The sequence below is a fragment of the Aythya fuligula genome, chromosome 1, assembly GCF_009819795.1.
Source record: "Aythya fuligula isolate bAytFul2 chromosome 1, bAytFul2.pri, whole genome shotgun sequence".
Taxonomy (NCBI): domain Eukaryota; kingdom Metazoa; phylum Chordata; class Aves; order Anseriformes; family Anatidae; genus Aythya; species Aythya fuligula.
Window position 1 is genome coordinate 52274675 of NC_045559.1, and position 26104 is coordinate 52300778.

The 26104-nt window shown below is 34.9% G+C and overlaps 1 protein-coding gene across 5 annotated transcripts in view; it reads right to left on the bottom strand.

Moving 5' to 3' along the window:
• The window catches only part of TMTC2 (transmembrane O-mannosyltransferase targeting cadherins 2), a 419977-nt gene that overhangs the window by 202974 nt on the left and 190899 nt on the right, over positions 1 to 26104 (bottom strand). For all 5 annotated transcript variants that reach the window (XM_032182578.1, XM_032182587.1, XM_032182560.1 and 2 more), the window contains exons 8-9: positions 22382 to 22503; positions 6868 to 6949 (exon numbers count right to left, since the gene is read on the bottom strand). In XM_032182578.1, the coding sequence (XP_032038469.1) occupies positions 6868 to 6949; positions 22382 to 22503 (204 nt within the window). The remainder of the gene's footprint in view (positions 1 to 6867; positions 6950 to 22381; positions 22504 to 26104) is intronic.

The following is a 26104-nucleotide window of genomic DNA, read 5'->3' on the forward strand; positions in this document are numbered from 1 at the left end:
TCTGTCTTCAAAAATCTTCATAATGAGTTGGTACTCATGGGTCAGAACATATAATCATTAACAAGTCTTTGGGGATCATTGCACCACAAGCTTTTTCAGTTCCTGCAGAAATCCCAAATTTTGGCAACATGAAAGATGCATAAAGACACATTTCCAGCACTGTCTCTAATCTAAAATTTCTACATGATAACTCTTGAACAGTCTAGTATATTGTGCTGAGGAAGCAGAGTCAGCCACATATTCAGGATGTCAGAATGATTAGATTTAAGGAGAAACTTAAAGGGAGAGCCAGAAACATGTACATTCCACAGCATTTAGGGTCGGTGACCTAGCTTGTTTGGAAGTACTCCACTACATTCCATCACTTAAGCAATTGGTTCTAAAGGGATTTTGGAATAAATAGTTATTAGAGTGGTTTGCAATAATCTTCTTTTAATGTTGTATGATAGCAACAGCCTAGAGAGCAGCAAAAAGGACTTGACAATTTATGAATACGTCTTTGTATGCTCATTAAAGTTACTCACAGCTGCCAAGAAAAATGCAAACGACTTAAAACTAGTATATTCTTCCAAATAATTCTGTTTCTGATACATCTTTCTTGTTCAATTTCATTTTGGAACTAAGAATTACTCTCTATGTTAATAGCAGCTGAAGATTTTCTTAAATCTAAGTTATTGGAGAGTTCTGGGAGCAAAAAGGTTGGAAGATTAGTGAAGTTTTTATGTGAGCCAGTTACATCTCTCTTCCTGTTTTAGGTCTATGAATCTTGTGTCCCTTGAATAACATTTATTGATACTGTAGGAGCAGGTACAAGCTGTATCCCAAGCATCTTACTTTGACAGCACTGTATGCACAAGATGGAGAAATTCCTTCTTAAAAAGTACATGTTCTATCATAAACTTTTTCATATAGCTTCCCTACAAGATTATGACATATTTAGTGTTAGGATTTCCAAAAGATTTTAAAAGGCAAGAAAAACTTTCATTTGCTGAAAGGTTCATGAGTGCATATTGGCAAGGCTGGCAAAGTGACTTAGTGATGGACGTACTGCATCTGGTTGGCCCTGACCCCATCACATCAAGGAATTTAATTTCTCAACACACAATCACCATGTAGCATCTGGTATTCCCAATAGAGCAGATCCATGCACTCTTTTATTTATTACTTTGCATACACTGCATTTAGCCAACCTGACAGTTGGGCAAATGGACAGTTCATTCACTGGAATTACACACTGTGAGGTCAGTTTTATTCATTTCATTGATGAAGATAAAAACTGACCCTCCTATGAGCCTAGGTGACATTTCTTCAGTTGGCATAAAAGTTTCTTGAAGAAATCAGTAAGACCTCATTCCTAGGTCACAGCTGATATTTCTCTTTCCTATCAATAAAACTTTGATGTTTAATTTTTCATTACGACACTGTTCTCTTCAGAAGATCTTTTCATTACATATTTGGGAGAAAAATAAAGTTTTCCTAGGCTGCTCTTCAGGCAATGAAGAATAAAGACAAAAAAATCTAGCACTGTGAATAATGTAACTACATATAAGGATTATACATACATCACATCTAAGAAGAAAATTGAATGCACACATGTAAGTATATATAAATTTTCACAGTAACACATCTATGACTTAATGAAAAAACGTGTTTCAAAATCAACTGCTAAACCAACTTCTAAATTATCAAGAATTCAAAAGTGAAAAATAATTAAAAAGAAAAGTGAGAATATTAGAGAATGCGTTAATCTATTCTGCCTTCAATGAGAGCAGAGCTAATGCTCTTCACTTTTACCTAATCTGACAGGCTGTTTTTCATTTTGTTTTATGGTTATAACTGGAAATGTACTAAAAAAGGCAGATAATCAATGTGGACTGCCTAATTAAGTGAATGTATAATTAATCTAATGAGAATAATCCCTTTTTATAATGAAAAGAGAATCGTTAAACAATTCAGTGTTATTAGAAACAATGAATTATTCAAATGAACTATTTTAAAAAGAGGTCTCAATGGTGATTGGTAAAACAGAATTAATTGAACATCCTGTTTGGTTCTAGACTTTCCCATTCCAATTAAACTAGTACAAATGTAAGGAAGAAGGACCCTCTACACAAATTTATCTTGAAATCTCAACACACGTACATACATGCTACTTGATTTACATTGTGTTGGAGAGAGGCAACTGTATACACTTTAAGAGGCACGTTAACAACACTTATTTATAGCAAAATAAAACCTGGTTTAGTATCACTTTTTTGTTTGTTTGTTTGTTTCTTTTGTTTTGCTTTCAGACAGCAAATTATAAAGGAAATAAGAAAGCTTTGTAAGTAAAACATTTCCACTACATAAACTTCACTGTAATTTTAGGGTTTTTATTATTTTTATTTTTTTGCTTGTTTAAGTGAAAGATAATGCATAAAGCATCCAATAAGCTCAAAATCCTCAATTACACTGCATTTCAGTCAAAAGATTCTGAAGAATTTATGCTCCAAACAGATAAACACTTAAGTACAGAATGCCATTTGAAATTCATCCCATCTCTCTTCACTGACCAATTTTATACAGAATCTTTCTTCAGCTTTTCCCGAGATAGGGTCACTGAAAGCAGAAATGGAAATTCCTTTGTGAGTGGTCAATAGAGTATCCAAAACTAAATATTCTCTGGGGCACAATGGCATTCGTCTGACCTCAGTGGACATTCCTATTTCTGGCAAATTCAAAAATTTGATTTACTGATTCATTAAATGCTAACACAGTCTCACAGTATTTATATGAAATATTCCTTTGGAATTGATGAGTTCTCTCTGTGGATGCTGTTTGACATTCAGATTCATCCCACTTGACCATAAGCATTTAATCAAGGCACCCATTTCAGAAAGAGCTCTCAAGGAGTTGAATGGAGATGACAGCAACAAAGACCATTTCAGTTATGTGGTCTATCTCACACTGCAGATACCTAGTGCTTTCTGTTGATGACAGAAGCTGTGTATGCCCCTGCAGGATCTACTGTGGCACACTCAAGTTAGATGTTTAAAGTAAAGTGGGATACATGAGAGCCAATATCCTGAGTAGATGTGGGTAGGGTATTTTGAAGAAAAGTTTCCCAGAAAAAACAAAGATGGATGTTCAAAAAATGAATAAACATTTATTAAGTTCAACTCAGTTTAGTCAGAACTGTTCATTTCAAATGTATATAAAAAGAAAATATGAATTAAAATATCCAAGTAAAAACCTCAACTTTTACTGAAACATTCAAATCTAGCATATGAAATAATTTTCTCCAGTATTTCAGTTTAAAAACATGTAGGTTGTGCTAAAAATATTATTTTCATTGCAGAGAATTAAAAATAAATAAAAAAATATATACTGATGCTTCTGCATTTTTCCCTTTACCATTTCTCTTATTCCTTATTGATATGCTTTTTCTTTCTTTCACCTGCTCAGTCTTTCTGGCAGTATGCTGAACCTCAAAAGCTTGTATCATATCACCCATGAAGACTCATGCTTTTGTAAGACAATGGTTCTGCACGAAGTTCAGATAAATGGCATATGAGAAGAAGAGAACAGAGTGGGCAACTGAATAGCTGCCTGCACTTCTGACTCAGAGGGGACTGGCACCCTCATTTGTCACTTGAGCAAGAGCCACTTCCCTTATGACCAATAAAGTGGCATCACGTCTTCAGTATAATATACATGCGTATCTATATGTATAGCTCTTCAGCTTTTCCACTAGTTCTCCTTTCAGACATCTCCAAGCATAATGAGTTAGAGAAACACTGTTTTAAAGTTAAACCGTATAAATTCAAAGCCAGCAAATTATCTGTACAAAACTAATTGTAACACTAGCTTGATCACAGAAATGTACTATGGTGGTATTATCCCAAGGAGCAACCAGGAAACTGTTCACCTCTGCTCAAATTTTTGTGGGATCTGATAAGCTGATTCCTGTACCAAATTACATTTTCTAAGAATAGTTTTGGCTTAATGCCTGAATTAAAGCACATTATAATACAAGTGTAAGCCTCTTAAAAGATATAGTGTATCGACAGTTACTTCTCTTAGCTCCAAAAAAATGTCCAAAAATTAGAAGTCAAGAAGAACATCTGCACATCCTTGGAGCAGAAATTATAACTGTGTGTATATATGTGCACTTGGAGGAAAATCTTCAGTCCATATATTCATGCTACCCCATCAACACACTGTTGTCTCCCAACAGACCACTCCTTCCATTTGGCTGCTCAGTGAGGTATGTGTTTTATTAGGGATCAATGCCAACTATTTTATTTGTTGTTCCAATATATTAATGCTAAGAAAAATAAATAAATAAATAAATAAATAAAATAAAAAATCCCTATGATACGATTTATATGTAAACTATGGATATATTTCCCTGTGGCTTAACGTTTGGCATATAGAATATGGACCATACCTGTGACAAGGTGCTAAAACAAATTTATGGGATGCAGAGATATACTTAAAGTGTTCACTAGGGACTAGTGTTTAATATTTGGAATTTTCCTGGTAACATACACTAAAGATTCCTGATCAATACAATAAATAAGTGTAAAGGAAAGTAGAGAATGAAAGGAGAGAAAGAGAAAAAAGTAAGGACAATTTATTTCAAATTTTAGGAAGTCCTGTGCCTGAAGTGATAAGGAATAATCTTAATGAGGAAACAATACACCATTTTAATACTGTAGTCTGGTAATGAAGAAACAAATACATCAGAGATGAATGATGATTTGAATAAGCTTGCATTTAGCTTATAGGCCAACACAAAATGATGCCTGCTTGAAAAAAAAGACAGGCAAATTGATCAAGCAATGAGAGAGAAAAAAAAAAGTCTAGACCTGTAATAAAATACACACAATCCTAACTTCAATGCCAGAATGGATTGTTGAGACCTACCTTTGAATTTGTATTCAAATAGATTTCCTATTCGCTAAAGATAGATTTCTTAATATGAAAGGCTGGAATGGGATGGAGTAGGATTTCAAGAAACAATCTACTTCAACTTTTTCTCATTATCTTAAGATATCATCAGGTATACTAATATCAAATTCAAATAATGGAGCTTACATGCATATCAAATTTATCTGTACAGGCATAAATAGAAGACAATGTCACTAACTGAAATGACCTATAATACAAAATAATGCAACACTGAGCTACATTCATTTAAACACCATGACACATTCAAAGTAACAATGTATCCATTAATTATGGGAGTCTAACACGCAGAATTTTACACTGAATAGGATCAAACAGAAATACAGTATGTGAGCAATTCAGACAAAGAAATCACCCAAAGTAAAGACATGGTTATTAAGTGAGGTTAATTTTCCATTTTGGCCACTTAATTTCACTTATTTTACATTCACCATTTAGAATTAGAAGAGGAAATTAAAACAATATACAAAGAATATACAGTGTGCCTATGGTTCCCTACCTTTTTCCTCAATGTGGTGGTTTTACCATGCTGGGCAGCTAAACCCCACAACCACTCTCTCACTCCCCCTCTTTTAGATGAGGAGGGGGAAAAGCAAAGCAAAGAATAACTCACGGGTTGAGATAAGGATAATTTAATTAAAGGGAAATAATAATAATAATTAAATAAAGATTATTATGAACTAAACAATTTAACTAAAGGGAAATAAAAAGGGGAAGGGGAAAAAGGGAGAGGGAAAGGGAAAAATAAAAAGAAGGGAGGAAAACAAACTAATAAAATAAATGAAGGCTATATGGAAGTGCAGAGGAAAGAAATTACTCTCTACTTCCCACAAATGAGCGATGATTGACCATGTCCTTGAAGCAGGGCCTCAACGCACGTAGCCGGTGTTCGAGAGGAGGATCGATGTTTTCCCAACGAGAGCCCACCCCTCCCCTCTTCTTCCTGTTTCCACCTTTTATTGCTGAGTGTGACATCACACGGTATGGAATATCCCTTTGATTGGTTTAGGTCAGCTGCCCTAGTGATGTTTCTCTCCTCACTTTTTGCCCACCCCCTAGGAGGGTTAGAGAAAGGCCCGATGCTGTGCCACTGCTGCTCAGCAGTAGACACAACACTGGTGTGATAACACTGCTGTTCCAGCTACAAGTACAGAGTACGGCACTGTATGGGCTGCTGCCAGGAAAGTTAACATTCCAGCCAGACCCAGTACACTCAACTACAATGGACTTTATTTATTTATTTATTTTTAGATTTGTCTATTATCAGTAAGAATTAGTCCATAAAGTTAGGTATTTTTGGTTCCTCGGGAGTAATCACATCTGGAAATATTCTTTGCACATCTAGCAAAACCAATCCAAACTTATAAAGATACCTTCAAATTAACTGTGTGCTTTAGGCACATTTATGCTTTAGTATGACAAAGATATAGCCAACTTGTTGAAACCTTTTTAATACTTATCCATTTCAAGCCATGAAGATGCTGGGAAGGAGGAAGATTTAAGACCCATAAATCTTAAACAAAACCCAGACACTTCAATATGTAAAACTCATGCACACTAAAGTAAAACTTTTAGTTGCCCACCCACCGTCACACAATTTAGGCCAAAACTGTTAATAATGATATTCCAGGCCATGAGGTTTTGACATATGGCAGCAGTCACCTTTCTTCTTTTCCAGAGAAGCAGTGATACTGAAATTCCCCTCATAGGAGGAAAGCTATGAAAAATAAGAAAATCTTCACCTCTCCCTCTGTAGTTATTAACAAATTGAAATGGAGATGAAGTTATACATGGCAGATTAGTTTCTTTCCCTTTAAAGAAGGTATTATGCCAGTAGCACTTTTCAAATCCTTAATCACTCTGAGATTAATGGCAGGCCTGGAATATGTGTGGAAACCCTATCTATCTAAAACATACCATAATGCATGTAGCAGTTGCCTTTGGTAGGATCCAGCTGAATAGCCTTCACGAAGTACTTTTCTGCCTCACTCTTGCGTCCCTTAAAAAAAAAAAAAAAAAAAGAGGGGGAAAAAGAGGAAAGATTATTTTAACAGTGTGTCACCATGGAGCCATCATGTGCAGTTACAATTTCCAAACTCCAGGCACTAGAGAAAAACAACTACTATTATTGCTACACTTAACCTAAGTAAATATGATTGCTTAAGTGTTAGAGAAAGTTTTGTGGTCAGCTACTTTACACTGCAGATCTCCAGACTGAGGAAGAAATGTGTCCAACATCATCAGTGTCCAAGAAGTAAGGAAATGGCAGAAGTATACTGCAAAAAAATATATTGTAAAGGGCTTGGAGTGAACATGGAACTCCACACTTTTCTGGACATGCATCAGCTAAAAGGGTAAAATTGGAAGGGAGGGTGGGAGGAAGTTTCAGTCATCCCCTTTGGAAAACAAACAAACAAACAAACAAAACCACAAGAGGCGAAGGGGAAAAGTGTGCTTTGGTTCTATGAAATAACACTATATACACAGCCAATAATAAAGGCACTGCAAATGAAGGAATAGAAATATAAAATACTGATTTTAATGGGGCAAGTAAGATTTCATCAGAAGTCAGTTCTGTTAATCATAAAACGTAAGCAGAAAGGGTAACTTTTAGAGATGATGGTCAATGTGATGTCAAAGCAGTCAAAAAAAAAAAAAAAAAAAACAAACAAACAAAAAACAGAAAAGGTGTTTTTATTTTGAAAAGAGAAGAGCAGGAATACTCTAAGCCACAGCTTTTCTTGTCACCGAAATTACCAAGCCACTGAAGTTGCACTATGGGGTACAAAGTGCCAGAGCAGAGCCATTAGTAGTGATTACTCTTTTCATTAGAAAAAAAAAAAAAAAAACAATAAACAAAAAACTGGAGTAGCCTAGTTTGATACTCAAATGCAAATCAGCATTAGGTATTTGATAAGATACCTGTGACTTGTTTATTCCAGTCCCCATGAAATTAGTTGCTGTGTTTTGAATTATGAAATAGAAAGCCTCCAGAATAAAGAACAGTAAAGTTTAACTATGGTGGAAGAAAGGCGTTGTGGTGTGCACCTCTCAAGGTTGCCCTGATAGTTATTTCACAGATATAGGCTTTCTCAAGTTTTGTGGTCTGGAAACAGACATTGAAAACATCCTGCACTATCCCACAAGCTAACATAAGAATAGTAATGAGGTCTGTTCATGATTACAGCTGCTCCACATTCTCAGTGTTCCCCTCAAGGGGAATAAAAACAATTAAAAACAATTAAATAAAGAGAGAAAGAAGTTCTGCAGCACACCAAGAAGTATATCAAGACTAGGTTCTATCAAAACCAAAACAAATGGAAAATTTCCAAGGGAGCATCCTGGTTGACATACAAGCAGACTGAATCATTTACAGTATTGAAGTTTCATAATATGAAAACTCATAGGCAATAAGAGTTTAACCTGATTATTTAGTAAACTTACTTTGGTAAACCCTTATACCTTAGATACATAACTCCAAAGCTTCTGCAAACCAACTGGTGTAATTGCATGACAGAATATGCTATCCTTTTTTTTTTTTTTTTTTTCTTTTTCAGAAAAGAGTACCATATTACATATAGTCCAGACTAATTTTCCCTCATCTACAAGAGTAATAAAGACACATTTAAAGATTAAATACATTTATTTTAATTGCATACAACCATAGTTGAGAACAAAAAGTGAATGAAATCATCTCCAATTGAAAACGTGGTAAATTTGGGTTAATATAAAATAATTATTCAAATTAAATTTACTGGGGTCAAGGTTTATAATTAAACACTTTTAACTCCAAGATTGGCATTCTTACTCTGGCCAAATTTACCATGACACATGTAAACCCAGACTTGAGGTTCCAAAATGACAAGCACCAAGCGTATGTATCCGTAATTCTGGCAGAGTTAACATTTACACATTTTGCATCGTTGTTTTGTTCTTGCTGTTGTTTAAACAAACAAACACCATTAATTTTAGCTGGTTGCACTCTGTCTCTGTGTCTATTTCTAGAACATAAAAGGACAGTTCATTGAATACAGTCACAAAATATGTAGCTTCTGCCTACAGAACTTTAAGGCCCCAAACATTTGTCAGACATGATTAATTTTCATTTACTAGGAAAACCAAAAAAACATGACTGCTCTACTCTTTTTCACACTTTCCAAATGGCATACTGCACTCAAGTTCAGGCCTGTCAGGAGACCTGAAGTACGTAATGATGACAGGTGCCAGTAAATAGCATCAAAAGAAAGACTGTGCTATTAACAGGCCCAAATACTCATTAACAGGAAAAGGGGGAGGGGGGAAATCTTACACTATGTCACCCAGGACATGAAATAATCTGACTACAAATGATCAGCACAGCTCCATTTGTTCATGTTGACCATCATTTTTGTTCCATATTTATTAAAAAACAAACAAACCAACAAACAAACAAAAAACGTTTTCTTGCAGAATGGCATTCTGAGGAAGCTTCTAACATACCATCTAATGTGTCCTCTTTGGTGCCATCTGGCTGCTGCTAAAATGTCAATACCTCAGCATAGATATAATATGCTGTATGGTTGTGTCAAATGATATGAAATCCAATTATTTGACAGAATCAGGCTATTTTACAATTAAACTTTAGCATATGTATATTTTTTCAACTATCCAATATACACGTAAACTACCATAACAGAATGTTGGCATTGTGTAGTTACAGTTAGATGACAATCCTGTCATTGTCCCTTCCCATCATATGTAAAATAAAACACATAGCATGAGGGGGAAAAAAAAATCTAGCTTTAAAGAAAATCCACAAAAATTGTTTAAACTGCTGAAAAGTACCTTAGTTCAGTCTTAGTGCAGGAAGGCATTTTGTGTGCATGTTCACCATTATGTATATTGATCCATACAGATGCATGTATTGAGAAACACTGGAAACCTCCCAATTTCTAGCAGCAGGTTGTATATGCACAACCACATGCTTTGGCAACTTTACAAAGCAAAAAATATAAGTTTACAATTGCATACTAGCAGACTTATTTGAAGGATAAAAAAGTTATTCATAAGATTTTAATAGAAGGACTTGATGGCTCTGAGGATTAATAATGGGATACAGAATATCTTTCACCTGTTGGTCACCAGTTCACATCCAGTCCAGGTCAATAGCTAATGAAAAGGTGCTATCTGACAGCTACTGGTTTGCTCAGGAGAAATAAGTGGGTGGTCCTAGCCCAAACCCTAATGGAGATCCTCTTCACAGAAGCACTGGCATATTTATGGCTTCTCAGTGCACTGAGACATAATGATACAAAAACATAAAACAATGAATGGCAATCTCGTTGCTGAGGAAAAAATCCATAATGAAGACAGTTCAATAATCAATTTGGAAGACTGTGCTGACACTCTCCTTATCAGACCTGGACCTTACCCTATAATGAAGACAAACTTTCAGCAGTTTTCCATTAATAAAGAAGACTTCATTCTTTTTCCTGGGCCTAAATAAACAAGAATTGCCAGTGATTACCACCTTGCAGAAATTAAACATAAAGAAGTAAATTTAACTGACACATGACTCTTATAACCTAGCATGCCAGTTGTCCTGGCTTTCAGAAAGATCCTGTTCTTCACAAATAATGCAGACTTCAAATCAGAATGGCTGGTTGCTTGCAGTTTCGGCAGGGAAACAGTTAAATGGTTAAATATAAATTCAGGAGGTTGATTTTTAAGACACCTGTTCTTTGTAGAAGTTGACTGCAAGGGGTTTTGTTTCCTTGGTTGCTTCTTCCTTAGAGACAAGACAATGGGTCTGACCTTACTAATATGGTCAGACATTTGGTTAACCAGTCTTTCCTACAAAAGACGTATGATTACCATGACAAAAGAAAGAAAGCTAGCTAATGACATCTGACAGATAAGTAAAATACCCTGCATTTATCCTTAAAACATTTAAACAATGAGGACAAATCTAATGTTTTCAAAACACCCCCCAATTTTCCCCTCCCTGTGCCGGCAGACTGTGCCAAATTCATGTTGAGGCAGCTGGTGCGCTTCAGGCTGCTGGAGGCCCAAGGACCCTGAGATGCTAATAAAATTGGAAAAGACTAATACAGCTGAGCAGCTCTGAATAACTCTCTTGTGTAAACTATGGTGACACAGTGGCTACCAGCAAGGTGGTTCAACTAGTTAGGTGGTCTCTGCAATTTAAACCAATTTCATATTTTGTAAATAGTAGTCGTTCTCCAAATGCACAAGGGTTTAATCAGAAGAACAGAAACTTCACTCCTCGATATAGTTTCACCATCTTTAACTGCATCACTAATGCAGTTGACTGTCATTCCCCAAATCTGCTCATTTTTTTTTGGTCAAGCATTCATTTTTTTTAATAAAAAGAACTGAATTATGGAAAGATTTCTTAATAGAAGGTTGATTAAAATACAGACGCTGAATGAAGGAGAAAAAAAAAAAAAAGCAATCATTTCAGATATTTCCTTCTTCCCCATGAGGATATTCCCCTTCAGTAACAGCGAGTACGCTAGGAGAGAAAATATGTCTGAACTGAACCTGTGGCTTCATTTCAGGTTTCTTTAAATTATTGCAGACCTGTTTCATAAACATTTCCTTTTGCCTTATAAAACATGTCACAGAACAGTAAAAACACAATTTACATGGTGTATAACTGAGTAAATTAGCAATCAACTTTTCAAAAGTTTTAGTTAGTTACATCTTATAATGAGGTAACTGATATTCACAAGATCTCCATCCCTCCTCTAACTTAATACTTACAAAATTAATGTAATATCTACTATTAAAGCATCTAAATCAGCAGATTCTTCTTTTTCCTCATTTTTCTGTTTCTGCAACTCTTTTTATTCTGAATTAGAACATGAATGCCTTGCACTACAATTTGTATGTCAAATGCTAATCCCACTTAAGTACATGGGATTTGCCTTACTCACATCAAAGGTCCAAAATTTATCTCAGTATCTATACTTCTTGTGCAGCAGAGACAAATCTTAGCGCTTCTTTACAATAATAAAATAAAAACAATGAAACATAGCAAAGAAGCATTGGCTTCTAAAAGTTAATATCTGGTCCAGAAAAACACCTGTACGTGAGGCAAGATTTGCAATGAGTAGTACACGTTATTATAAAAACAGACAGTTGTAAGAGGGTAAAGTTTACAGTCATCCTAAGCCCTTCTTTCAGCATTGCCCAACTAAAACCAGTGTGTTTTTACCTACCTTTTCCATGCCACCTTTTCAAAGAAAGTTTTCCTCCCCTATATCCTTAGATAAGCACAGTAAGAAATTACCAGCACTGATACTCTCAAGTTCTGGCTCTCTAGTAACCAAGAATGGGAGAATACTTTATCTGTTTCTTGTAATATATTAATCTCAGTGTATAGGAGCAATAAATTAATTACTTTGGAGGACATCAGGGGATAAATCTGTAACTACTATTATATGATATTCACCATATGCAAATGTTTACCTCACAGTAAAGATGAAGCAACTTTCTTAGTTATTGTCCAGTATGACACATTCACGTATTCTTGACCCTGATGTTGTGACGGATGCTGTCCTCCCCAGTCATCTCACTGGACCAGAGTCCTCACACAAGCAAGTCTGAACACCACTAATGTAATCCAGTGGGTTACTTTGAGAAATAAGCCTTCACAGGATCAATACAATACAATATCTTGATTTAGTTTAATCCTCTATTTGCACATTAGGTGGAAGTGGTGCGCTTCCATCTAGATGCGCACCCCGCGGGAACGGGGTTAAGCTCAGGCAGGGGAAATTTAGGCTGGACGTCAGGAGGGGGTTCTTCACAGAGAGGGTGGTTGCACACTGGAACAGGCTCCCCAGGGAAGTGGTCACTGCACCGAGCCTGTCTGAATTTAAGAAGAGATTGGACTGTGAACTTAGGCACATGGTCTGAACTTTTGGGTAGACCTGTGCGGTGTCAAGAGTTGGACTTGATGATCCTTAAGGGTCCCTTCCAACTCAGGATATTCTATGATTCTATGATTCTATGATTCTAGATGCATCACCCCAGTGCTCCTTTAACCACTGGTGTAATTCTGTTGATTAAAAACCCATCTACTAGCCTGACTCAGTTTCTACTAAAGTCAGTGGAATTATTCTATGAGCCAAGGGTATTTTAGAAAATATTAATATAAAGTGGGTTCTTGAGTCTACATCTATGGGGATAATTAATGGCATGATAACCAGAGAGCTGAGATTTAAGCACTGCCCATTGACTTTGGTTGGAATCCACTGGAGCTTAAGCATTTTTGAATGTGACATCACTGCTTACATACAGATTTAGGAATCTAAAGCACAGCTCATAACTTTACTGGCTCAGGGCATGATTCAGAGTATATTAAGGTGATATTTTCTTCAAGTAAAGCAGTATGTATCTGATTAAGAACTAATATATTAGAGCTATTTCCCATCCATTTTCTTGTTTTATGGGTCTCATATCACAAAAAGCATTCTCATTTTACTAAAGCATTCAATATGGTATAGAAAAGAAATATAGGCAGAGGGTTTTTTTTGTTTTGTTTTGTTTTTTTCCTTGAAGTGTTTTTTTTGTTTTTTAATATATACCTATTTTTTAGTCTTTTTTTTGGGGGGGGCAACTTGGAAGTCTAAAAGCTACTTACTTCATTTTAAATCATGATTAACACTCATGAAGATTGTGTGCAATCTTAAATAAACCTTTAAAATTTTTCATTCCATACCATCTGATTTATTTACTGTCTAGACCTATATTGAAACATTCGCCTTGGTGATTAAGCTTTGGATAATTTTATTTTGAGAATATGTAATGAAATGTTAAGTAAATTTTAGGCACTTTCCTTTCCATTCAGTCTTAAGCCACATTTTATATTTTCTGATAAAATTGTGTATTAATATCTTCTCATATTTTACTAGCCAGTCAGCAGAATATAAATTCACTATCTCCAGATACTGTTTTCACTGAGTCCTATGAATTTCTTCTATGGTAAATTTGGCTTATATCTTGCATTTTTCTATGATTACTGACAAAATTACTACACACAGAGTAATAACAGGTGACTGGCAGCTACATTCAACCATGTAACAAAACAAAAAGATCTCTCTCTTTAATGGAAGCAGTTCATCCTGTGTCACTGGTGTTTTCTGTAATAAGCTTTAAATTTATGTTGAGTAAAGTGAGAAGTTTAGGGCTCCCCTTTTCCTGTCTGCAGGAAGTTAGAAACAAGATACAGAAGATGAGATCCCTGAAGGAGGTTAGTTAGGGGTTACGTGCCTGAATACCTGCATCAGAGTAATTTACCAACCAGTAAGATGGAGATTTTCTATTTAAATGAAAATACTCAATTTTACAATTAGTTCTGTTACACTTGGCATGCAGCCAAATATATATCCTAAGGGGACTGAAAAGTATATCTATGGATGCAATTTTTATGGCATGCAGCTAATCTCAGAAGAAATACAAGCTCAATAGATGTCATTTATTGAGATTTCTGTAGTTTGGAAATCCTGACATTCAGCCTGGAGGTGTTAATGCTCCAGATGCACCAGATAACCATACTTAATAAATAATAAATAAATAAATAGGGCTTATGGTTCTGAAGTCAATAAACATGACTTTCCACATTGAAGAGACTCCCCCATCCCCTACAAACAAATTGCTTGTAAACTGAAAACAAAAACAACTTCTGACATTTTGCAAATTTCATAACTAAATCCAAACCTTGTGTTTGGATCAGTTTTAACCCCCAAGGAATTTAAAGTGGCAAGAAAAATTACAGTGTCTGTGTCAGACTCAAAGACAAACTGAACACAGAACAGAGAAGTGGACGTTTCTTGGCTCAACTGGATTTCTTAGGGAGGGTCTACTGAAGTATTCAGTGTCATTTGTACTTTGTTATTTTGTGAGTTTAAGTGGAATACATGATTTTCATTATTAAAAAAAAAAAAAAAAAAGAAAAAAGAAAAAAGAATATAAAAAAAGTCTTCCTAGATACAGTACTAACATCCAGGGCATTTAGCCTCCCAAGATGAAACATCTAACAGCTTTGCTCATCTAATCAGATGACCCATTCAGAAAAAGTATTTTAATAGTTTTAAGATTTTTGTATGTGTAGTATGTATATAGTATGTATATAGCATGTATGTATCTATCTATTTATCATTCCCAAAATAAATATCATTAAAAATATATATTTTGTTGTTTTAAAGTTATTAATTCTTAAAAGAAGGGTTAAACTGTTCTAGGAAATCTTACCTACATTTAACATATAGCTTTTCAGTTGCTAACTCAGAAGAGAACTAACTCTTCTGACTTCATGGCTGTACTACTTTGCCCATGCGTCCTTCCAACTGGTGTAAGTTGATAGCAATTGGTAGCAACTGAACAGTGAAATAAAAAGCGACAATATAACAGAGCTATCCAAATTCAAATTTGCTTTCTGTGTTGGAACACAATAAGCAAATAATTACAGAAACAGAATCTGTTGAATTAGTCTATTCGCTATTGCACTATGTTCCCCTTTGCCTGTGCTGTCCCGTGTCTTTCTGTTCTTCCTACCTTCCATTTCCTTCTGTGCTGTCACTTATTTATATTTATTTTGAGATGACTTTCAAGGACTACACCAATTACTGAATGTACTAGGGTACTTGACAGTGGCACTCTGAGTAATTTAGCAACTAACCAACAATGGCAGCATAGCTTTCTGGCCTTCTGTTTGTCTGGAAAATAAGCAACAAACAACTGTGGGCAAAAATCGGGCCACCCACTGAGGAGGGAATATTCTGAACCTTAAAAAATGTATTTAACTTCAGTGTCGATACCAGAATGACACAATCCTGTTTCTTTTATTTTAATCCAAAACACTGCCACTATCAGTCTATGTCCTCCTTTCTCACCGTCCCCCTTTGGAGAAAATGTTTTAAAATAAAATATTTTAGATTTTAGGGAACATTCTAGGGTGATTATTACTGAATTTAATATGGTTTGGAGCTGTAACACAGAAATTTTACAAGGCAAAGTAAATTTTTTTATAGCACTTTGGGTGATTTTCCAAGACAGTAAAAAACAGGACATTAACAGCACTGTGTGGAGCCATGTAAAATGCAAGAAACACTGTGCATTTTTTTTTCCAAAGGAATAGAGTAAAGCCTGTAATTCCTATATGCAAAATGATAAATGTTACAATATGGGGCTGCCCTAAATACATTACAGGCACTGCAATTACAGGCACTGCTGCAAGCTGTGAGGGGTGGTTTGTGGGCTCAACTTCACTCATAACAGATGAAACAAATCTTCAAACCAAATTTATCTATAATTGAAATAAAGCTTCTCAGACTTGAGTGCTACTACAACAGCCATCCATGGCCTGATGGCAGAGGCCAGACATGAGAAGAGAGGGCTTCTCAGTCTTCTCTCTAAGAGGAGATTAAAGTGACAGAAGAAAAGAAAATTATAAAAACCTTACTTATGCATGATTTTTATTTTATGTTTTTAGATGATTGCCAACCCTTTTTCTTCTGGAAGGTCTGTTCATAAAATGGAAAATAAATTACAGCTTATGCTCAAGGCCTCACCTGGCACTGTCATTCTGACAGACTTGTTTTTATCTTAGAACTGGGAGCCTTGCAATTTTAAATACTTTACAAAAATTATGTTTTTCTTTGTGATACAGCAATAAATTAGCTAAGCAAGGGATGAGGCTCAGGTTCTGTGACTCTAGACTCATGTAATACAAGTAGACGGGCCAGGTCAACTAGCATGTCCCTCTGACAAATTTATCGTGTAATTTATTCAATGTAACAAATTAAAGACATGAAAAAACATTGGAAATATAAAATGCTAAAGCTCTGAAGTAAGTCCTAAAGAGCCACAGATTTCTGAAAAATAAACAATAACAAAAGCACCAACTTAAGCCACAAACACCTGTCTGTTTTTCCGTTATTCTACTAGTTGAGCTACTAATCATGTTTTTTAACGTCTCATTTTTTGCTGTTCTAATATATTATCAGGAAAATTGTAGACTAGTAATCTTTAATCTTTAGATATGAACATATAGCATTATCCAATATATGGGTTATGAAATACTTGTGACTTATGGAACTGTAAATTCATTAGTCATTCCTTTAGAACCTTAAGTTGGTCTCTTTTTTCTGCAGATACAGCAGCACATCAAAGTCCACCTGGCATTTCTTGTATCACAAAAAGCTATCAAGACAAAACACAAGTATCTGCATTAAAAAAAAAAAAAACTACAACAAAACGTAAAAAATATTTTATCATTAGTAAAACTTAAAAAATATTTTATCATTAGTAAATAATTGACTCAAAAGTTTCTATTGCATACAAATATGCAGTATGCATGTGTATATGCCATTTAGGTGTTTCAGTTATCAATGACAAACTAACATATAGTTTTCTGTGTGTGTGTGGTTTGTTCTTGTGTGTGTGTTTTGCTTTGTGTTTATACTATTGATATTAAAATGTAAATTAAAGTTATTACAAGTTTAACAGTGTATTTTGAGTTTTAGGAATGTATATTTACTGTTATTCAGAAAGTAAATATAACTGAGAATAATTTTGTGAAGAAATGTCACATTCAGCATTTGAAATTATGTTGCTGGACCCGATGTTGTCCTCAGCAAGTTTTCAGGGGTGGTGAAGGGAAGCTTGTTTTATTTGGATTTTTATTTCACTTTTTCCTTTTATTGGGTTTCCTTGGTTTTGCATCATTCCATATTTCCAGGTATACACATGCAAAAATTTATGTAGCCTTTAGAGAAGAAAACATTTTTTCAGGTTTGTCTAATAAACTGTTAGAAATCGGGCTTGTAACACCCTATATTCTCAATTTTCCCATAATTCTAACCTAAAAAAAAAATGTTTCAAGAATTTCCCTGTTTTTGAATAAGTACATTTTGTACTATTCATTAAATTATTTCTAGAATTAAGCAAGCTTATTAACACTCTCAGAGATTTTGTGTTGTTCATCTCTGTGGAAGAGAATGTTGAACAGAAATAAATTCATGTTTTCTTATGAAGACTTTTCACACTATCTGCAAGTTTATGAATGAAATCATCTACAAATTATGTGCATTTATATTGAGCATATAAAAAAATATGAGAATTAGCACAAATGAAATTAAATAGCATAGATTATGTTTTTGTTTGCTATTGTTCAACTCATCTCTTATAAAATGCAAGTTTAAAATTTAAATTGCCCTTCGGAACAGTAGCAACATTAGCTACATGCAAATGGATAGAGATGATGACATAAATTAATATCTGTCACTCACAGCATGATTGCAATCATTTTAAGTTTATCACGGTGAGTGAATTGTGAATTACTTTTTTTAGAGCTTAGAAAAGGTAACCCATTCCAGTACAACCTAATTCTTCTTTAAAATCTCTTTTTAATATAAGAGAATAATAGTCTTTAATATTAAACATGTCTGTACAAGGGCCTTGACTCAGAATAATGCATTTTAGTAAACTAGAATTAGCTTCAGCATAAAAACAAAGATAGCTACATAGAATCATAGAACAATTCATGCTGGAAAAAACCTTAAGATATCATCCTGTCCAATTTCCTACTCAAAGTAGACTTAATATTTTATTTAGACCAGATTGTTCATGTGGTGTGGTTATTGTTCAAGTTGGAAATAAATGTATAGATAACATACATTTTTTCATTGCTAAGCTACTAAACTCATGTAGAATAATGTGCCTTTATTTTAAGTGTGCTGGAAAACACATTATTAAAAGAAAAAAAAAAAAAGGAAAAAAGGACATGGATAGGTAATCATGAATTCAGAAAAGATGCTTTTTTATGTCCAGAGATTCTAGTTTGTGTTTGACAGAACCAAGGCCAGACAACATGAATAAAATAATGGTTTACACTCTAGAATGTTCTTGTTTCTGTGTCTCTGTCTATGAAACTGACAAGTTTTTGCTGGAAGTTGAGAAATGATAGCCTGCTATAATGAGCAAGCTGTTTTCCAGTCTACACAATGCTTATAGGTCAGCCTCACATTTCCTCATAGGAAGGAAAAACAAAACAAAACAAAACAAACAAAACAAAACAAACAAAAAAAAACCACATAAGGTACAAGAAGCTGGTGCAGGTATCTAGATTAGCACTAAAGCAATAAATTCTTTGTGTCATGAAGTAAGCATTAATACTGGCAACAGACTTAAGGGGACAAAAAACAGGGGTTGAAATTACGCCACTTTATCGCTTTATTGGAATGTAAGTCAGGAAGTAAAACATAGCCGAATTTGTGAACTTTACAGGTTAGATTTTACTGCCTCTTTTTTTTTCTCTCTCTCTTTTTTTTTTTTTTTTTCAATAGTACAATAATACAATTGCCTTTGGCTGAGACTTGGGAACTTGTCTGAAATCCTACTCCTCTTGCCCCCCATCCCTCAACTTCACAGACAGAGAAGAATTTTCTATCTATATTAGCACCTACTCCTACCCTTCATTTCATCAACAGTCTCACATTTCTCTCCTGGGAAAGAGACAGAGAAGTGTTATCAATAGGTTTGTCTCATTACTTGCATTCAGACTGCAAAAAGTCTGAAGGTTTAATTCCAAAATGCATATGACAGATGAAGGGAAACAAGCCTCTAAAACACCTCTCCTCTAACATCTGAAAACTTAGTGAAGTAGACTTTTCTCCCTCATAAATACACTGGCTGTGAATAAATGACCATGAGCCTAGATAGCAAAGTTAAATGGAAGAATAAATCACCGTGGTACCTCATGATCAATATGGACTGAAACAACTACGCCAAAGGGAGTAGTTCTAGAGCTACTGAATCCCAAGAAAGTCTGTGCAGTCTTGCAGGAAGGATGTCATTTATAGCAATCATATATTTGTGATGGGAACTAATACTAGTACAGGCTAGAAACTAGAAACTAGTCAAAATTCATTTAATGTGAATCATCAAGCAGATGGTAGACTGCAAAACTTATTAGGGATAAGTGACCAACACAGAGATAAAAATTTGTATTATACTGCGAAATCTCTCCATCATCCAATTTTTTATTGAATATCTTTTCAGACTTTGTTACTAAAAGAACCAAATAAATGAATTTGAATACAAAAAAAGACAAATTAACATTTTTATCATGAATGAAATATCCACCTGTGAAATTTCCCACTATCTCTAATTACGTTGTCATCAATGTGTTTTCTTGCATTTATGAAAATGTCACTACAGGCAAGAAGGACATCAGCGCTGCATTTTCAGCTTATGCTTCTGTTATTAGAATAGACATGAGCCCTATCTGTACGTGTTGCCCTGAATATCAGAAGAAGTGGCAGAAATATAAGAAAAAAGTGTCAAGAGATGATAATAAACAGGTGTGATGGGAACAGACTACAATTATGGCAAAGGGTGAGTACAGAATAGCAAGAATGCATTGGGAAAGGACAGGCAGAGTACTTTATTGGCCTAACATGGTAAAGGATTCAGTCTTCAAAGCTGTATATAACTCCTGTCCTTTTTGCTAATGGGACACATTCTTCTACAAGCAGAGTTAAGATACTCAAGGCAAAATCCACCTCATATGTATCTTGTGTTTATATCCCTGAAGAAAGCAAACAGTTCAATTCTAATATAAGGATTTGTGTACATTATTCATCACGTCCTCTCCAAAGCTGGAGTATGTCACTGATAGTTAATCCTATAACTGAACATTCACAATGAGGGGACAAAACCCAGAATTTCTTTTTAGTGGCTCACAATGTCTGTAAGGAGTTACTGGATTTAGCAGTTTTGTTATTTTGAAGAAAATTAAGAGACTTTTTTTTCCCTGAGCAACTGCAAGACCTTCCTTAGCAGGCTTATATTTCACATACACGGAAGTCCAGGAAATGAACAAAACTAACCATGGTGTACAAAGGGTAGGGAAAGAAAGGGGGGGAGAGGAGGGAAGGAAAAACTAAAGGGATTTTAATTGAGAAATCTCTTCCTTTCCCCGCAGCAATTCTAACAAATAGGAATTTCTGTGTCAAAGATCTAAGAAGAAACCAATAATACTGTCTTTTTGATACTATTCTTAGGTGCAAGATATGAAGATATCTGCTGGAAAAACAAGGTAATTTAGGTAATTCTGCTGTGTAACCTACTTACAGTTCTATTCCAGAGGAAGGTAATCAGTGAGTAAATGCATTTGTGAATATCTGAAAATTTTAACGGGAACTGGAAATTTTGATAAAACAATATTTTTCCAGAGACTGAATCTGAAAGGGAGTGGGAATATAACACTAACAGCTTGACTTCTAGCACAAGCTAAAACCTCTCATCAAGAGAGCTTTTATAAAACTATTTAATATTAAATGATAAGACTGAACAATTTTTAATTCTTTCTGTTTATGTTACTTGTTGCTCAGATAGAGGCTTTCTGTTCTAATCTCTCCCTCTTTTGCAAATTCAGATACTTTTAGCAGCAAAGGATCTGCTGAAATTAATTTTGAACTGTTTTTCTTAACTTGATCTCTACCCTGTGTCCAAGTACATATTTTGCTTAAAGATTGGACAGGACATAAACAAGGTCAAAGTAAAAGCTCATAGCTGGTGAAAAGTTGAGTGAAAAGTTGATTCAGGCTGAGGCACGCTGATTGAAAAGCCATACAAAGGCGTATCAGTAGAGCGTAGAAAGGATATAAGAAACCAGTGGGGCGAACAATGAAAGCAAATGTGGAAGAAACAGACGGGAAAGAGGATACTGTCAGAAAAAAAAAATAGGAAAGAAGTGAAAGGTGGTTTTAAAACAGGGCTATTTTAGTGAATAGAACAGAAAACCCTTTTCATCTTCAAAATGTGTGAAAATTGAGGAGGGACTGGCACTCTGCTGTAACTATCATGGGGCTAGTCTAGCTGGAGCTGAAAGTTCCTCCTTACTGAAAAGGCAGAGTAAATTTTGAAGAAATGTAAAAGTCCAACTCTTCTGATTTGCTAGAAGTAACTTTTAGACAGGAGTTGATTATTTCCATTCTGCATGCTCAAAGAGATACTTCCAAAGAAGTGTAAATTCAAAGCATGAGACATAATTTGCAAAGTACAGGACACCCCTAGCTCTGCCACGGGTTGTTACAAGAGCCCTGGGTCAAACGCTAGATACCTTTTTTGTATTTATATTATACTTGTGACCTAACTACTGATAAAGAAGGACCTTTTACCTAAATATTATACAGTTTCAGTGCTCTAACTATTGTTTTATTTCAGCACAGAGAAGGTGATATTTCAGGCATGGGTACAATGTTTCACAAAAGAAAAAGCACACACTATCAAATTCTTTCCTTAGCAAGCACAGCTGGAACACTGCAATCAGAAATTTTCAGGCCAAAGTCTTCCCATCCGTTCACCTTACCTACTGAAAAGGCCTGGGACCAACTCCCAGCAGTGCTGATTAACTCACCGTCAGGGCCAGCAGTTTCCCATAGGTGAGATGTGCTGGAATGTGGTCGCTCTTGGATCGCAGTGACTCCACGTACCAGTGCTCCGCTTCCGGCAGCCGGCTCATTCTCATATAGGCTTCTCCTATGGTGTGAAACACATGCTAGTGAGAATGCCACCAAATTTTCAAGATTTTTACAGATTTATTATCTCATTTATAATTTTCTATTTATTAAATGGGCAGAGATCTTAGAAAGGGTGAAGTGCTTTGAACACCTGCAATGAAAGAATAATAGTAAATAGCCTTACAGACACTTGAGTGAGGAGATTCTGAGTTATGGCCTTGTTAGGGCTGAAAGAGCATGGTTTAGATGAAAGGCTTGTTGGAACAGAAGTGCAAGAGAGAGCTCCAGCTGTGAAGTTTCAGCCAGAAGTCTCCAAGGAACAGAATTTTTATCACATCTACTATAGAAAAGTTACTTCTTTTTCATCAGTCTACATTGCACAGCATGGAGCAGAAGGAAGAATACAGAATGAGTTTACATTTAACCATAACACACCAAGAACCTAGATCTAAAAAACAAAACAAAACAAAACAAAACACAGAAAAACTAGTCAAGGTTAAGAAAACAGTCCTGGAAGACTGGTGGAACAGCAAAACAAAAACCCCTATAATCTCTGGAGATAGTTAAATACGCTCATCTGGAACAACTAGATTAAATTAGAATACAGCATCCATAATTTTAAAATTGCTAGTCTTAGGAAGTCACGTATGAAATGACCAAAATTAGACTTTTTTTCAAAGTAAAACCCCTTAATGTAAGAGGCTGAGGAAGGCAATGTTGAAGAATGTGCTGTCAGAAACCACACTGTGGTACAGATAATTGTAGGCTTTAAGTTTCTGAGAAAGGACTTCTCATGCTGAGAAAGAAAGGCTCTATCTCCAAGAAATAACATGATCAAATTTCTCAAAGATTGGAAGTAAGCAGTATCAACAAGTAGGTAGTGGTGAAGAATAGCTGCTTTCAGATTAATACCCAGCACTGACACAGCTCTTTTGCAAGGGCTCTAGATGTAAATATGCCCCTGCCCAAGTGAAGGACTGACAAAGCCTGCAGTAGGCAGGATTTCACCATCTCACCAGATGATTCATACCAAATAATTTTTTCCCAGAATTTTTTATACTTTCTGTTCAAGCTTAAGCCCAACTATTACACCTCCAAAACTCAGAGAAAAAGGTACCACAAACCTGCTCAAAGAGACAAAATAGAAAAACCTCTTACCATGTGAGCTAGTACTTTTTTTTTTTTTTTTTTTTTTTTTTTTTTTAACAGAGGCTAGAGAAGGTTTTCTTGATGAAATAAATTTGGACAGTTAGATTTTGTTCTTTGTTTGTTTCCTACTTTTGTCACCAGACACTTGGCAAAATGTGGCATAGAATTTTGAGTTTCAGGAATTAGCATAATGTAGAGTAAGAAGTCATACTGTCCAAGGCTAAGGGAAGCCAACGTGAATTTTATCAGAAAATAGAGTTATTTCAAAAAGGGGCACAAGCCTATTAAGTCAGCAAACCAGGATTTCTAATTCAATTGTTTAAATAGTATTTTGTACTTGCATTGGTCTTGGATATCTGATTAAATACACATAAGGAACTGATGTTTCAGTCCCAGCAGTACCCCAGTGATTCTATCAAAAAAATTTTATTTAAAACAAAAACAAAGAAACAAAGAAACAACAACAACAAGCCACCACCACCAAAATAACTAAAAAAAACCACCACCACCACCACCACCACCAAAAAAAAAAACAAAAAAAAAACACAAAAACAAGCCAAATCAAAACAAACCAAAAATAAAAGCAGGAGAAAACACATGAACACCCATGATCAAATTCATCATGTAATTTTTTTTCCACTGTGTTGGCACTAACAAATAAGTAGCATAACATTATATTTTATTATGCGCAAAACAAAGTCATGAAGTCAAGTGTTGAAAGAGTGGAAAAAAAACAGAAGTCAAGCTATATGCTCCCTTTAGCTCTTGTCTCTCTGGGTGTATGCTTTATGGTAGAATGTTTAATTATTTGATTGCCTACTATTTTTCCCAGAGGCTCCTGCTTCATTTAGCATACAGGAAATGAGGAAAACATATTGCCTTTTTTTATTTTATGTGGAAAATTTCAGCCCAACCTGTTAAAGCTTGGCAAAGTTTCAAGCAATTAGCAATGAGATCCTTTAAAAAGAAATGTAAGCAGCCATAAGAGATGGAGTTGTTATCTGCTTGTAGTATGCGCTGAATGCACTGCCAAATTTCAGAAGGATCCAAGACTCTCATCTATTTTTCATGATGCATTCTGATATAGGAAGAGATTAACATCTTCAGTGCACTGGCAAATTCAATTTTTAATAGGCTTTAAGAGCTCAGCTACTTTATGAGCTAACCTCCTAAAACTTTGAGGGTATTTCTGAGCTGTGCCTCTAGAAATGAAGCATTGACAATATGTCAATCTAAATGTCAAACTGTAGAAAAAGGAATTTTATCCCCTCGAAGTCTTTACAGGGAAATCTCTATATGTGAACATTTTTTTTCCTTCCTGAAGAGTCTGTTTTCTGCCCATAAACCACATGATTTGCTACATTATAGGTGATTAAAACGTGTCATTACAATGGAAGGAAGTATTGCTGGAGTGTCTGTTATTAATTTCCTTTTTCTAAATGATTTAGAAGGACACTCCTGTATAAAAAGAAATCAAAATGATTTGAAACAAACAAACAAACAAACAAAAACAAATGATTTGAAAAAAAAAAAAAACACAAACAACTAGCAACTGTTAATTGAAATGTTAATTCAGTCAAGTGGTTTTATTTGTTAGACTAATGCAATTTTAATGAAAAGCTTTTCATCTATAGATAGTTTTCCAACAAAATTACAGAGAAAATATGTATGGCTTGAGTTCTGTCATTCAGGATGTATTTCTATGTCTAAGAAATATAACATTTATATTGTATATAAGAACAATAATTGTCAGTTACAAGTCTGAATTTTTATAATGTTGCAACATAAATGATTTAGTCAAAAATAGTGGACCCTGTGTTGGCAGAAAGTACGCAAACCAGTGGTACATGTAAAGAGGTTTCAGAATTTAACAATTATTTAATTTGTAAAACCTTTCAGAATTCATATTAAAAAACTGAGCGATCACACACACACACAGAATTTATTAATGAGATTTTTCAGGTCTATAAAGTTCAGGAAAGTTGCATTCTACTTTATCATTAAAGTTAACAGCAGCAGCGAAGAAATTCAAGGCAGTAATAACCACATGACAAATTGAGAGTTATCTCAGTTCCCTAACACGTGTCAAATGCAGCCACATGCAGCAGTGCCTGCACAATGAATGGTAGCAAAAAATTCAACAGCCAACTGGAGCAAAAGAAGACAAATCAGTCATTCAAAAAATGTCTCGTTTTTTACAGGGTTATTTTTACACCCACTTTTGCCACTTACACACTCATTTCTTAGCCTATTCTACAAGGAGAAACATAGATAATTAAATTGTAGCTCTTATTTACTAATATAAAGTAAGAAAGCACATTAATATGAAACTGAAACACTATTTAAAGGACTGTACATGTAGTTCAATATCACCTCCATTAATACTTTATGACAAGGGAATGAGTAATGGACTCTTTTAACTAGACTTATACCATTGTAACTAAAATTCTGGTACTCAAATTGATTTTCTT